Below are 16,137 nucleotides of genomic sequence, written 5' to 3' on the forward strand. Positions count from 1 at the left end.
AGCCCCTCCCCAAAAGCCACCTTCCCCTCCCTGCTCCAAACACCACCCAGGACCCAGACTTGGGGTCAAACCCTCCTTTGCTCCCCTCATTATCCCATCAGATTGGGGCTGTCATTAGCCCCCAGCACTGAACAAAGGGCCCTAGCCCAGGCAGCCGTATCCAGGGGGCTAATTAATTGGATTAATGGTAGTGCAGCCCACACTGGGTCTGCCTCGGATAATTTCAATGAACGCTGAACACCAATCCCCAAAGTCATTGGAATATGGATGAGGCAAATTGAGTTAAAATTGAGGAGATTGCTGCATTCATTAGCCCGCCCACCCTCTGAAGTCGCTGGTTAATATGCAAACTATTAATATGCAAATCAGTGCAAATGGAAAAAAAAAAGAAGAAGTGTGAGGTTCCCCCCCACCAACTCCTTGTTTTTTTGGAAACTCGGCTACACTTGGGCAGCTGCTTCCTGTGAAAGAGAGAGGCAAGTTTGTGTGCAGGTCTCTGAGGCAGAAGGGACTGGGAGCTTTCATGTCAGAAATTAATTAAAAGCAGCAGCAGCGACACAGCACACCTTTATCGCCCGCAAACACGTGTTAGAGTGAGCAGGGCAAGGTGGGAAAACCGGATTCCAGGAGAGAAAGCTTGCTTGTTCACCTGGGAGCAGGGCCCTGGCAGCCATAGGGAGGTCTGTTTGGGCTTTTAAAAATTTTTATTTGTGTGTTCGTGATACATACACACACGTGTGTGTGTGTGTGTATATATATATAACTGCAGAAGTAATACATGTTCATTATAGAAAAATTAGCAAATAGTTTGAGTGGAAGCTTAGTTGTCTAGGATTAGAACCAAATCAGAAGGAAAAGTTAAGTCACTTTATCTCATAAGTCACTTAATGCAAGGAATCTTTTTTAAGTGACACATTCACACATTGAATATTTTATTCATTTAAAATTTGACTCTTTAATCAATCAGTGATACAGTCACATGGTTCAGAATTCTAAAGGGAAAAAAGCAGAAGGAAGGAAGGAATGAAGGAAGGGAGGAAAGGAGGAAGGAAAGAAAGAGAGAAAGAAGGAAGGGAAGGAGGGAAAGTGGGAGAGGACATAGGGTGGGAAGAAGAAAGAAGAGAAGGAAATAAAGAAGGAAAAAAGAGAGAGGAAGGGGAGAAGGAAAGAAGGGAAGGTGGGCAGGAGGGAGGGAAACAGAGTCTCCAGTTTGTCTTCACCCCTCCTAGAGGCAACAATGCTACAGGTTCTTAAGAAGTCTTCCCGAAATATACCATGCACATACAAGCAATTATATTTATGCATTTCTCTCTTTTGCAGAGATTACTGGGCATACAATCGTGCATCTTGCCTCATTTGCTTAACAATCCATCTCAGGGATTATTTCCAACCTGTCCATGAAGACCGTCCTCATTCTACTTCATGCTCATGTTATGCCACACATAGAGGGGCCATTCTTCCCTTCACCAGCATATGGTTGATGGATATTTAGGTTGCTTCCTATTTATGTGGCCATTTCAGCCAATTCAGCAATAAGAACCCTTGTCCATATGACATTTTGGATGTGTGGGAGATTGTCTGCAGGATAGATTCCTGGAGGTGGAATTGCGGGTCACACGGTAGACACATGAGCAGTTATGTTTGTTAGCTGTTGCCAATTGCAGGAAATTTTTGCCAAATTGCAGGAAAGTTGCACCAGCACCTGCTCTCAAAAAGTATCTTAAAATAAAAGTTAAAAATAAATAAATGAAATAAAATAAAGGAGAGCCCGCGCACAGCCTCAATGACATAGCCGGTTCTTGAACTTTTGAATCTTCTTGAACTTTTTAATCTTCTTGAACTTTTGAATCTTTGCCAATCCCATCCATGAAAAAAAAATGGTGTCTCTAGAAAGGTTTATTTTGCATTTCTTTTCTCAAAAATGAAACTGAGCATTTTATTTTCATATGTTTCAGAACGATTTGTATTTTCTTTGTGTTAACTATCTATTAGTCCCTTTAACTATCTTTCTATTAACTAAGTTTTTCTTTCTTATTGATTGGTAAATAGAGCTCTTTACAGACTAAGAAATTAGCCTTTGGTCTGTGATGGGAAGTGCTCTTGCTTTTCCCCAGTTTTCAGTTTGTCTTTGAACTTTGGTGATGGATAAGTAAAGTAATATTCTATTTCTGCTTAAAGCATAGAGTGTACATTTATTCATCAAACTTTTGATGCTAGGCACAGGCTCTATGCTGGAAATTAGCTTCTCTGCCTGGAGGTCTCTTCTAGCCTATCTTCCTTAAGGAAACCCAGAGTCACAATGCCTCACTTCTCATTATCAATGTCTGGATTTGATTTCTTGTCAATGGAGCAAGAATAGAAAACATGTAAACAGCCACCTGAATGCTGGATTTTTCTCCATCTTTTAGGATCTTCCTCGTCTATCTCTTATAGTTTTCTTGCTTTACATAGATAGATAGATAGATAGATAGATAGATAGATGATAGATAGATAGATACATAGAGATAGAGATGTAGTTTTTAAAAGCAACTCACCTTTAAAAAAATTATAGAACCATAAAACTCACCTTTAAAAAACTACACAACTATTCAACTTGCCTTTAGAAAAACTATACAACTCAACTTTAAAAAACTATACAACTGTACAACTCACCATTAAAAAGCTTTTCAAGAAGTGAACTTAATTTTCCTGGACATGACAGCTTTTCCTTGCACACTCATAGTCATCGGTTTCTCTAAGGTTTAACTAAATGATCTTATTATGCTGGCGAGTATAACTGGAATAAGCAGTTTTGGGAATAAACACAAGTGATATCTGGTAAGTGGGTACCTTAACTAGCAAAAGGAGATGCGTCCAGGTGAGGTAAAGAGTGGCCACTGGCGGCTGGGCATGGTGGCTCACGCCTGTAATCCCAGCACTTTGGGAGGTTGAAGCGGGTGGATCACTTGAGGTCAGGAGTTCAAGACCAGCCTGGCTAACATGGTGAAACCCCATCTCTACTAAAAATACAAAAAACATTCAGCTGGGCATGGAGGTGCATGCCTGTAATCCCAGCTACTCGGGAGGCTGAAGCATGAGAATCACTTGAACCTGGAGGGCAGAGGTTGCAGTGAGCTGAGATTGCGCCACTACACTCCAGCCTGGACGACAGAGTGAGACTCTTCTCGGAGTGGCCATTGGCCAACAGTGCTTTTGGAGCCATGGGCAATTGCACCATGATGGAAGGAGCGAGGAACGTCGGTTCATCCAGCCAGCTTGGTAAGTGGATCGGTTCCAAGAATCCTTAGACCAATGGCAACAAATGCTAATCAATTGGAGGGAGAGTGGGAGGTCATTGGCTGACAGTCTCCAAAGTAGCAACTCTTTGGGGCAGCTTACTCACTAAGCACTTATTATCTGCCAATCACCACGTTAAGCACATCACAGGCTTTCTCTCATTTCTTTATTCTCATTTTATAGACAAGGAAACTGAAGTCCAGAGAGCGGAGGTGATTTGCCCTAGGTCATGTTGAAAATGAATAGTGTTATTTCACATGCTTAAACTGATGAAAGAAAAATAGAATGAATCACACAGGATTCCTGTTCAAAACTTTTTTTTTCCTTCTCAAATAAGATCTTGCAGTCAGTTTTCTTTGAAGAAATAAAATTAAATATTGGGTAGAAATACTTGAATATTTATTGTGTGGGTAGGGTGTAAAAATAGCAATTAGTGAATCTCTTTTATTCGAAACCCAGTTTAAGCAAAAGACCAGAATGGTGGGTGGCTTTTCGCACCATCATGTGCCCTCGTGGGCATCATTCCCTCCTTCTCTCCCACAGAGTAACCACCATCCTGAATTCAGTATTTTTCAGCCATTGCTGTTCTTTATAATTTTATTTATAAGTTTATAAACCTCAACAACATATTGTTTACTTTTGTCTGTTTTTAATATTTTAATTTTCTTTTTCTATTGAGACATAATAGGTGGACATATTTCCATGGTACTTGTGATAATTTAACATATTCATATAATTTGTAAAGATCAAATCAATGTAATTTGGATATCCATCACCTTAAATATTTGTCTTTTCTTTATATTAGAAACATTTGAATTATTCCCTTTCAGCTATTTTGAAATATACGATAGATTGTTGTAAACTATAGTCACCCTACCGATCTATCAAACACTAGGTCTTATTTCTTCTATCAAATTGTATATTTGTACCCATTAATCAACCTCTCTTCCCAGTACTTTTGTCTATTTTTGAGCTATCAGTAAACAGAATTGGCCTGGCATACTTGGGGAAGACTTGCCTTTTTCTCTTAATAGGATGCCATGGGCATCCTTCCATGTTAATAGCTGTGCCTCTCATTCTTGGTGTTAATGACGGTGCCCTATGCATTATGTAGTTGAATTCAGACTTACTCAGCCAAGGACAATGGTCTGAATGGTCATTCTTCCATCACACCTTGCTTTGCAATGGAGTTTTTTAGGGCCCTCCTTCCTGTGCAGGCCCAGAGTGGGGATATAAGCATGGCTGCTTTGCTAACAAGTGAAAGATTCTTGGACTCTGTCCACCTTGATGACCTGTGGTTGAGAGACCCCCCAAGAAAGAAGGACCTCCAAGCAGGGTTTCGAAAGTGACAGATACCAAATCTCAACTCAATCCTCTCTGCTCTAAGGCCTTCTGGGGCTCCTGCTTGCCTCCAATGGACATCCAAAGTCCAGGAAGTACAAGATATATGTTTTGTCCCCTGCTGGAGTCTAGCTCCAGGCTGGGAATAAAGCAACGCTTAATAATATTGGGTGAAGGAAGGAAGGAAGGAAGGTAAGAAGGAAGTCAGTCTTCCCTGGTTTTGTTCTGATGTCACAAGTCAGCCCTCTTTCCCTCTCATTCCCCATACATACATTTTCCATCCTTCTCTTATACCAAATTGTGTCCATCTTGCAACATGTAGAATTAGCCTCTGCCTATCGGTGCTTTGCACTTAGTGTTGACATGAATTAATCTCCGATTAAGCTGCTGAGTCTCTAAACGTTAAAAAAAAAGGCAGCACCAATGACCGGTTCCAGCAGAAGTGCACACCTGCAGAAGGGCTTTGCTGGTGAGGATTTCAAGAGTTTCCCATAGAGTCAGCCCACGAATATTGATCAAGCATCTGCCACATAATAGGCCTAGCTCTAACTCAGTCCACAAACAGCCATAGAGGAGCAGAAAAGAAAGAATTATCTCACTATTATCACTACAAATAACATGTAGGAATCACTCACTGTATACTGTTCTGCTTCCAAGTGCTATACATGTTTTAACTCATTGAATCCCAAAAGCACAGGATGATGTAGGTACTGCTGTTATCTGCATTTTGCAGAGCGTAAACTGCCTTTTGCGGAGAGGCAAAGAGAGCTTAAAGAACTTGCTCAAAAAGTCACACAGGTTATAAGAGAAAGATGAGCTAGTATTTATTAAGGTCCTATTATGGGCTAAGCAATTTAACTCCATCTCTGTATTAAGGCGTCCTGTGAGCCTGTGAGCCTGTGAGCTTGCTAATGTTGTTTCCCTATTGTAGGCGAGAAGCTGAGAATCAGAGCGATACAGTGACACTCCAGAATCACACAGCCAGTTAGTTGCAGAGTGGGGTCTGTCACTTACGAAGACAACAGCTATTTCCCAGATGGCAAGGTGATGGAACATGACTAGGACAAAGATGCTGTTCTTGAGGAAGACACAGTCTAAAGGCCGGGGTGGGTAAAGCAGCACACTGAATGGGTGGGACACTGGGGATTCAATGTGATAACGGTGGGTGCAGAAGCAGCTGTAGGGAGCCTCAGAGGGAGATGAGCAAAAAAACATGGGGCAAGTCAGAGCCTAACCCCAGGGGAAAATGGACAACCTCATGGGATGAGAATTTAGGGAAGTACAAAGGATGTGATGATCATAAGAGCCGCATTTCTTGAGCACCTACTATGGGATGGGCCCTGTGCTAGATCTTATGATTGTTCGCACCTAATCTTCACATGACCCTCCAAGGTGGGAACTATTTTTGTGCCCACTATAATAAGGTAGCCCACGCACTCATTCCATGAGGTAGGTACTGTTATTTTTCCCATTTCACAGATGAGGAAATAGAGGCCCCTGGGAAGCTGGCGAATACTCAGGTCACATAGGTAGTAAGTGGTAAAGCTGGGCTGTGAACTCAGATGGGCTGATTCTGGAGTCCCCCCACTTACCCACCTGGCTACAGCTCAGATGGGTCCAGCCAAGTCTCCCCAAGACAGCAAGCAGCCCCTGAGATGCACTGAGCACGCCCCTGTCCTCGGTACAGCTCCAAGCTCCAGAGCAGACGAGTTTGCCCAGGCAGGTCCTCAGACTCCCCCAAAGCCTGGGGATGGGGACCTAAGCTGGGTCAACTGAAGCTGTGGGTGGCCTGGACCTGCTCTTAAATGGAGAACCCCATGGGGTTGTTTGTGCTGGGTGACATCACGGCTCCAATTTGGTCTCGACCTCTCCAAATTAAAGAAAAGGTAATTGACTTTGCGTTAGGAGGGGCCTCTTTTTAATTTCCATCTGTTCTGGGTTGATGTGGCCACTGTTGAGTTAGCTCGTTCTGGGAAGTTCCTCCAAAGAGGCCTTTCCATCCTCTTTCCATCCAAAGAGGCCTTGTCATCGACAGGCTGGTGGGGCTGATTCATGGGCAGCTGCTTCCGGAGCTCAGAATGGGCTCCAAGGCCCCACAGCAGATAGAAAGGACCTCATTGAACAGCCTTGGCAGCTGCCAAGGAGAACTCAGGCCCGTGTCACTCCCAGGCTGGGTGTCAGTGCAGGGTCAGGCGGGAAGATGCAGACTCACATACCTTGAGCACCTACTGTATGCCAGGCTATGCACTGTAGGTCCCCTTGCCTCTGCATCTTCTCAAAAGCCCACAAGGGAGACCTTTATTCCTTCTTCCATTTGGCGGGCCTTTTATCAGATATTTAGCAAATGCTTAAGCCATGTCCATGCTAAGCCTGAAAGGGTGCTTTGAGGAGCAAAAACACTCAAGTTCCTGCCCTAAAGGGGCCCACAGTCCAGTGTGGAGACGCTGATTGTCAAGTGCAACACATGCAAATCACAAGCAAACACATGCAAATCTCATGCAAACATATGCAAAATAGCAACTATAAAAAGTGGGTGGATGAGGGCTGCTTCTTTTCCCTAGGTCTATAATTACGGTTAAGAACCCCCTTTTACTAAGGACACTGAGGTTCCTAAACATAAGCAACAAGCCTGAAGGATAATGTCCACACTCCCTGAGGCAGGACCTCTACTTGGGGCCTTCCAGCCTCAACCCTAACACTCTACACCTTCACTACAGGGAGCTACAGGCAGATATATTTGTAGCATATTTGCCTTTCTCCTCTCCTTCACCAAATTGCAAGTACCTTCTTAAACAAGGAGTGTATTTTTTACACCCATTGTCCCCTTCTCATGGCAGACTGCTAGTCCTAGTACAGTACCTGACATTTAGTAGGTAGTCAGTGAATATTTGGAGGATGGATGGATTAAAGGTTAGGTGGATAGGTAGGTGGGTGCATGGGATTTGGAATGGGCAGATGGAGGAATAGATGCATAGAGCAATGGTTGGACAGGCAAATGGTTAGACGGTTGGATGAACAGATGGATGAATGAGTGGTTGGCTTGATTAATTCATGGATGATTAGATTGATGGATGGATAGGTGGTTAGTTGGATAGATGGATTGATGGATGAATGAATGGACATTAAGTCTTTACATATTTATTTTTATTCTTTGCTATTCTAGCATTACAAATCAATACATTTTTCTTTAATAGTTCTAAGAAAGACAATAATGAGGTGAAACTAATATTTTTGGCCTCCTTTCACCCATATGTCCTCCTCCCCACTCATTTCTTGGGAATGCACAACATCCTTTTAAATGCTCTGATAAGCCCTGCGATAAATAAAGATTTAACTTTATGTAACTGAGAGTTTACCAATTTAGTCAATGACAGCCTTTGTTTTCCCTAAGACCATTTGCCATACCTGGATCTACTCTTCTATGTACAACCTTATAAATGTAAGCACAAAACATCTTCAGAATTTTTTTTAACTTGGCAATCCCTTACTTCAAGTGTTTCTATGATAGGAAAGCCACTTCGTGTACGTGTGTCTGTCTGTGTGTGTGTGTGTTGATGTCTATGTATGCATGTGTATGTGTGTATGTGTGCATGTGTATGCCTATATGTGACTCTGTGTGTGTGTGTGTGTGTGTGTGTATTCTGATGGCATGGTTTTATAAACACTATACCAGGAGAAAGGAGGTGTTTCATGCCGACTTTGCTGGTGATGAAACTTGCTGTGTGACCTCCGTGGTTCAATCCTCTCTGGTCTCCATATGTCATCTATAAAAGTAAGAACATGATGGGCGTGGTCTCTCAATTCTCTTCCAGTTCCAGCCTGGCTCTGCTGCATGATACTGCCTGCCTCCCAAGGGATGCGTCCATATATGGAGACCTGCCACATCCCTTCTTGGACTGCCCTCTTTCCCAAGATGCCTGCCCTTCTCCTCTGTCTAAGGAACAGACATGCCACAAAGGGGGTAAATTACCCATACCTGCTCCAAATGTCTGGACACCTTCATGCTATGACTCAATTTTCTTTGCTGGCCCTGCAGGCCTTCGCAGAGCAGGCACGTTCATCTTCTCAGCATGGCCCAGCCCTGCCAGGCATTCAGCTCCCAGCACCGGCTGCTCTGTCCCAGCTGCATGCCCCCACCTGCCCCTCCACGGAGCAAACTAACCCATCACTGTGTTTTGACTGCAGCCACTTGCACCCACTGCTCTGGTTCCTGCTGTCTCTTGGGAATCAGCAGTGAATGAGCTGACAAAATCATTCTACCCCAAGTGTTCCAGAAGCTCAGAGCAACAGCACTAGGATCAGCACTACAGTCCCAGTGAGGACTGCCAGGGGCCCAGCCCAGTCTCCCTGGGCCCAGGGAACTTGGGGAAGGTGTCTGCCTGAGTGGAGATGCACAGCAGGGCACCTGGACAGACTGAACAGAGGCTCAGCTCTCAGGCTCCTCAATGAGAGCTCCTGAGAGGCTGGTGATGGTCACTACCAACCCCAACCTCCACCACCAAAGTGGAATCTGTCTGCAACTCCTGTTCCTTGAACAGAGCTGGCCAATGAACATGGTAAAGGGAACCAAAAGACGCCAAAATCCATCTTCCTAGGACTTCCCAAGAATCCCAGCTTGCCAGGAACCTGCTCCATGGATGAGGAGAGCAGCAGGAACCATGTCCAACACTGGCATATAATAGGTGCTCAGTAAATACCATCCAATAGGCCTTTGCTTGCCACCGCCCCATTATTTTATATTTCACTAAGCAAAAAAATCTACCAATTAAAACATGGCATGTCATGCATTGTATGATGAAACTTGATTTCAGAGATATTAAAAGCTAAACAAGCACATTTGAATCAACTACATAGGGTACCTGTTAAGTGAGGGGATGAATGAACAAACGGTGGGGGGTTTAGGTTTACGGTTCTGTATTTACAGATCGTGCTGCTGTTGACTTGCTTTGTAACCTTGAGGAAATCACTTTCCATCCCTAAACCTCAGCTTTCTCACTAGTCACGTGGGATTCACCATCCTCTCCAGCAACCCCAGAAAGCTACTGTAAAATCAGATAGGATCCGGGCAGCAACAAATCTTCAAAAGCTGCAAAGCCATTGAAATAGGAACCCAAAATGGTCAGTCAACCAGTGAAATCCTCATCCAGGGTATTTCCTGTCAGTGTATTTGCTATGTGACTTTGGATAAGTTGCTTTGCCTCTCTGGGCTTCCATTTCCCCCAGTATCACCTATAGAGACAAAGGAATATCTATATATACACCATATATATGATATATATTTGGTGTATATATATCTAGATATATATCTATATATATACACCATATATATATACACACCATATATATACATATATATATATACACACACACACACACGCACACATATATATATGTATATATATATATCTTGCAGGCCTGTTGGGAATATTAGAGGAGGTGATGTTTGTGAGGTGCTTAACACCTTGCCTGACACATGGTAAACCAAGCCTATGGACACCAGCTGCCATTGGTGTTGGTACACGTATTCACATTATCTGAGTGGTGAGAAACATGCTTCCAGCGGCCTTGCTCCCCATTTTCTTTAATCACCATTTGCATCCCCAGTGTCTTGTAGACAGTAATTTGCTCATTGAACAATCTGATGAATGAAAGGATGAATGAATGAATGAATGAATGAATGAATGCATAATCTTGGGTGTGCAGGTAAGGCTGAATTCTATAGGCATAAGCTTTTTAAATCACTCACAGGCAAAACAAGAAACAAATCACCTTGGAGATCACGCAGCTTCACCCCCATTTCATTAGAAAAGGAAACTGAGGCTCCAAGAGATTCAGGAAGTTGCCCAAAGCCACACAGCCCACAAGTAGACTCCAGATCAAGCCCCCAACCACCATCCCCAGTATTTCTCCTTCAGCCTCAGACCCTGGGCCAATGTCCAGTCCCTCTCCGACTCCAGTGACCAAGGACACACTCTTCCCAGGTTAAGCATTGTTCCATTTTCCCTAACACAAATGCTTCCCAAGGAAACCCTGGGTGGAGAAACAGCCACTGCCTCCGGGGCCTCAGACCTGGCCCCATTATTATTCCTCTCGGTGTAATAAATACATTTTAAGAGAAACAGATGCCGGAACAGTTGGACAGGAAGGGCCCAGGCTTGTGAAGAGGAATCTGGTTTGTGAAAATCTGTCTATTTGCCAGACGGTGAGCAATATGCTGCTGCCAGCCAGGTCTGGGTCCGGCTGCCAGGTGGGCTAATCGAGCCTTCCCGCCGTGCCTGTGGGTCCTTCTGGACCACCATCCTCAGGCTCTCAAATGGGCATCCAGTTGTCGTGCCTGCTGCAAAGGACCCCAGGATGCCGATCACGTCCCCTTAATCACTTCGGCCACTTTCGTGGGAGGGGCACCTCCATCTCAAAACCCATAGCAACTTATGCAAAGCGTGGCAGGGATGGGGAGGCGTCTTCCGACTCAGACACACCACCATCCACTTTTCTCTTCCATCACTGTCTGAGGATGCTTGTTACCTGCAAATAGCTGCCTCGATACCTGACCCTTTGAAAGCGTGATAGGAAAGGGTCCCCTTACCGCCTTTTCTGTCTGGCAAGTCTCTTCACTCTCCCTGCATTGCTGCCCTGTTGGAAAAAAAGAAATGTGGGCTGATTTACAAAAGGCATCTTGGCTGCTATAGGTGCAGGCTCCAGCTTCCACGAGGTACAGAGGCCCAGATCAGACTTTTGTCCTGGAATCGACACCCCGTCACACACATTCTCCATTGGCTTGAGCTCATAAATCCCAGTGATTTTTGGCAGGCCCATGGGCAGGGGCAGGAAAACAGAACACTCAGTGTATGGCCTGACTTCATGTCCTCATAGCCATCCAGCAAAGAGAAGAGATTACCTCCACTTTGCAGATGAGAAAGAAGAGGTTCTAGGAGGAACGCGACCTGCCCAAGGTCATGCATCCCAGAAGGGAGTATTGGGGTGGGGGTGGGGACACACAAGGCTGTCTGATTGGGATTTCTCACATCTTTTTGCTGACTCAGCTGCCTTTCTAGGAACAGACTAATAACTCTCCTCCATCCTCCCAAAACACTGGATGGAGATGAAGATATTCCACTATTTTCTTCACATGCTCTGTGGTCCTAAGCAAAGTGAGGCATTCGTTTGCTTCTGGGAGAACTAATACAAAGAACCTCTTTCTCCTTCCTTCTCGGAGCTGCCCCACAGAGGGGGATTAACCACATAATAAGCTTTCCCCTCAATAAATTTTGCTTTCGGTATTCTTTCCCATTGTCCCCCAAAAGCTAAAGAAAAGCCCTGGTAATTCAAGAATTCTGCATCTAAACTATATTTCTCCAAGGATTCCTTGTTCTCAGAAGTGGTATGAAAATACTTTGTGTGATTGTGTAACCTGATTTTTTTTTTTTTTTTTTTTTTTTTGGTGGTGGTGGTGTCGGTAGGGAGATGAGAGGAGCTAGTCTTTTCTAAAACTGTGATAATAATAATGGTTTCACTGCCTACCATTTGTTGAGGACTTACGGTATTCCAGGCTCTGCACTGAGCATTGTGCCAGCATCATCTTATTTAACCCTTTCAGCCCTGCTAGGAGATGGCTGCTGGCATTGTCATGTCATAGTGACAAGAAAGCAAAGCACATTTTTGTCACTTGCCAAAAACCACACAATTAGAGAGTAGCAGAGCTGGAATTCAGCTTTGGGTTTCCTAAGTGCTGGGTGCTCTGTGCGGCTTCACTGAACTTCCATTCCACCTTCTTTGGCCTGGAGAGGCTACAAAGCTAAGCAGGATATTTCTTTTTCTTTCTTTTTCTTTTCTTTTTTTTTCAGATGAAGTCTCTCTCTGTCACCCAGGCTGGAGTGCAATGGCGCAATCTCGGCTCACTGAAACCTCCACCTCTCAGGTTCAAGTAATTCTCCAGCCTCAGTCTCCCAAGTAACTGGGATTACACCCAGCTAATTTTTGTATTTTTTAAAAGTAGAGGTGGAGTTTCACCATGTTGGTCAGGCTGGTTGCGAAATCCTGACCTCAGGTGATCCACTTATGTCGGCCTCCCAGCGTGCTGGGATTACAGGCATGAACCACCACACCCGGCCTAAGCAGGATATTTCTAGACTGTCTTGAAGCTAGGGTTCTGGATGCAGATTTGTTCCTGCCAATGAGAGGTATTGATGTGAGATTTAGGAAGCTAATGTGAGTCCATCCTCTGGCAGTTTGTGGCTATTGCTATTGGCAAATAGTGTGGTGGTAGTAACTGGAGGTTTTCCTGCAACAGGGACCTCACTTCATTCTCCCACATCCTAGACATCAAGAGGCAGTGGTGTTAGAAACGCAACAGCGCCTCGCATCTGGCATAAGTCTGGCAGTAGCTGTCCAAGTGCCTCTGCTCTGTGTATTCTGGGAGTTATTCTAGGAGACTTAACCTAGAACTTGCTCCTTCTGCCCTTCCAGTGGTCTTATATGCCCTGGATTCCCTGTATTAAATCCCTTCCTGCTTAAGATACCTAGGTTGGATTCTGTTTCCTGCATGGAGCCTGGACTGATACATTGGGTGGCATCAGGGAAACTCATTTTAGTTTCTGAGCCTTACTTTCTGTACCACTTGCAGAGTCATAGAAAGGCTGTAATGAGGGAGTGTAAGCAAAAGAGCTTCCCAAAGGTAAGTCTTTCTGCAGAGATCGTGGCCCAATCAGAAGGTAGTCTTCCAAATAGAAGACATGGGATGTAGTTTCCCCAGTAAATGGCCCATACTCACCAGTTACTTTCAAAGCCATTACAGAGCCTGTTACCTAAACAGCTCGCCAAGGACTTGGAGAGCACCTGGAATATGGAACAAGGGGCAGGACAGCCTTTTAGCTCATGTCTGTTTCTGCTCCTCTTCACTCTTGATTCTACCACCTGTGCCAGCTCACCTGGCGGCCTTGCTATGACAGCACAGTGAGGAGCTGCTGACGTGAGCTGCATAACCCTTGCCCTTCTATCTTACAGGGGACATGGCAGGATGCCCCAGGAACAGACTCCACCTCACCACTCTTGAGATGTTGCAGCTTCCAGAAGTCTGCAGTGCTGATCAGGGACCTGCGGGATCTTGTTCACCTAACAGAGAAATAGGTCTGAAGTGGATGGCTGTGAGAATGAAGTCAGCTATCTGCCAGGATGCCTCAGCCACCATCAAGACTTTTGTGTGCAGAGAAACAGGATCTAAGAGGGGAGGGATTGAAAGGCTGTGGAAGCCACTGGGTTCAGTCATCCACTCAATCCACATTTTTTGACCACCCCCTATGTCCTAGGCCCTGTGCTTACACTCAGGATTTAATAGTAAAGAAATTATTGGACCTCATTGGGCTGATAGTGTTTCAGGGGAGAGAGACGTGAACATGGTTATGCGTGAGGGTGATTAGTGTCAAATTGGGGGAAGCAAAGTGGGTGGGGTGTGTGTGCTGTGGAAGCCCGGGGAACCACCTGATTCAGTCAGCGGCAATCAGGGAAGGATACCTGGAAGAGATGACACCTAAGCCAAGACTTGATGAACATATACGAATTCTTTTGGCAAAAAAGGGACGGTGAAGTGAGGGAAAAAATGCTTCTAGAGAGAACAGCCTGAGTGAAGACTCTGGAATGAGAATGAGTTTATCCCAGGACTCAGAGATGTTCAGAAGTGCAGAGATGTTCAGAGATGGGGAGAAGAGCAGAGCCAGACCTCACAGGGCCCTGGAGACCAGGCTAAGGAGCATGGCTTTGTTGTGAGGACGCTGAGAAACCATGGAACGGTTTTGGGCAGGGAAAGGTGTTATAGTTATTGATGGTTGCATAAATCCATAGAGCTTCTATTTTTCTAATAGACTATTTTTTAGAACAGTTTTAAATTCACAGCAACACTGAGAAGAAAGTATAGTGAGTTCCCACCTATCCCTCACCCACCAACATCGCCTCCCCCACCATCAACATCATTCCAATAGATGAACTAACATTGACACATCATTAACAACCAAAGTTCATAGTTTATATTCAGGTTCACTCTTGGTACTGTACAGTCCATGGTTTTTGACAAATTTATAATGACATGTATCCACCATTATAATAATGTACAGAATAATTTCACTACCCTAAAAGCCCTCCAGCTCCCCTGGAACTTTTTTAAAGGAAGGACTTGCGGGTTTCTGTCTCACATCTATAGAACTAGAATCCTCATAGGTAAGACCCAGGAATTTGTATATTAATGTTTCCCCCACCTATTTCCATAGAGAGGGTGAAATTTAGACAGCTAATCCAAGCCATGGTCTGTCTACAGAAACTTCTGGATGACACAATACCTAAGGCCTCTTCTCTGCCTTGGCCTGGAAATCCACTTCCAGTTGACTTTAGAAATAGCCAAGCAGTTCTCATGGGACCCCGGTGGCCTTCCCTGAATGATTGGTGTTGAGAAAAGATCCTTCCCCCTGCAAAGCTTTTTCTTCCCACCAGGGCTCTTGGACTTCTGGCCTTCCTCTAGGGACACTCAGCAGAACTCTTTCAGGGGACTATGTGGTGCATGATGACCAAAGTTTGGAAACAAAATGAAGGGAAAGAGCAAAAATACATATATCTTCTGGAGTTAGCTCCCCCCATCTTTGCTAGAGTAGTCAAGATTCTTGCCTGTAATCCCAGCACTTTGGGAGGCTGAGGTGGGTGGATCGTTTAAAGTCAGGAGTTCAAGACCAGCCTAGCCAACATGGGGAAACCCCATCTTCACTAAAAATACAAAAATTAGCCAGATATGGTGGTGCACACCTATAATCCCAGCTACTCAGGAGGCTGAGACAGGAGAATAGCTTGAACCCAGGGACGGAGGTTGCAGTGAGCCAAGACCGTGCTACTGCACTCCAGCCTGGGTGACAGAGCAAGTCTCCATTAAAAAAAAAATTCTCAAAGTGCTGTAGCAGCTTCCTGTACACTAACGAAAGCATACTTTATGCATTAATGCATGTGGCTCTTGCCATGTCTAAAGTGGAAAAAAATATGACTTGGATCAAGGATGATGGAAGATTCTCATTCAATAGAGTGAGTTCTTTGTAAACTAGGAGGTTTTATTATTTCTTTCTGTATCTGTAGTGCTAAAAGGTTACTGGGCCAGGGGGAAGCTTAGTGAGTGTCTGTTGAATGAATGAATGAATGACTTAAATAGTGAAGAGGAAACAGTTTGCTTCAATGCTTGGCACATATAGGTGCTCAATTTAATGACACATTCTTATTGTGAGTCCTAGGTCAGCTGTCAGGACCCTGGGTTATTAATCTGGCGTTACCTTCAATACACTATAAAATGGTGGGTCAGTCTCTTTTCCTCTGCAGACCTCAGTTTCCTCATCTAAAAGATAAAGGTCCTTCCAGTTCAGGCATTTTATGAAGTGGATGAGAATTTGGCACTGACTTTTTTAAAGAGGTCTATACACACAGTGAGACTGCTACATACCCACAAGAATGAATAAGATGAAAAAGACTGACAACACCAAATGTTGACAAGGATGT

At 44.4% G+C, this 16,137-nt stretch overlaps 1 protein-coding gene across 1 annotated transcript; it reads left to right on the forward strand.

The window, feature by feature from the left end:
* The first annotated feature begins 13,258 nt into the window (after positions 1-13,258).
* Positions 13,259-13,904, forward strand: LOC115835905. The gene is given in 3 exon segments (XM_030815218.1): positions 13,259-13,291; positions 13,621-13,633; positions 13,636-13,904. Coding segments are annotated over 3 exon segments (315 nt in total).
* The last annotated feature ends 2,233 nt before the right edge of the window (positions 13,905-16,137 follow it).

Source organism: Nomascus leucogenys, chromosome 7b (genome assembly GCF_006542625.1).
Source record: "Nomascus leucogenys isolate Asia chromosome 7b, Asia_NLE_v1, whole genome shotgun sequence".
NCBI lineage: Eukaryota > Metazoa > Chordata > Mammalia > Primates > Hylobatidae > Nomascus > Nomascus leucogenys.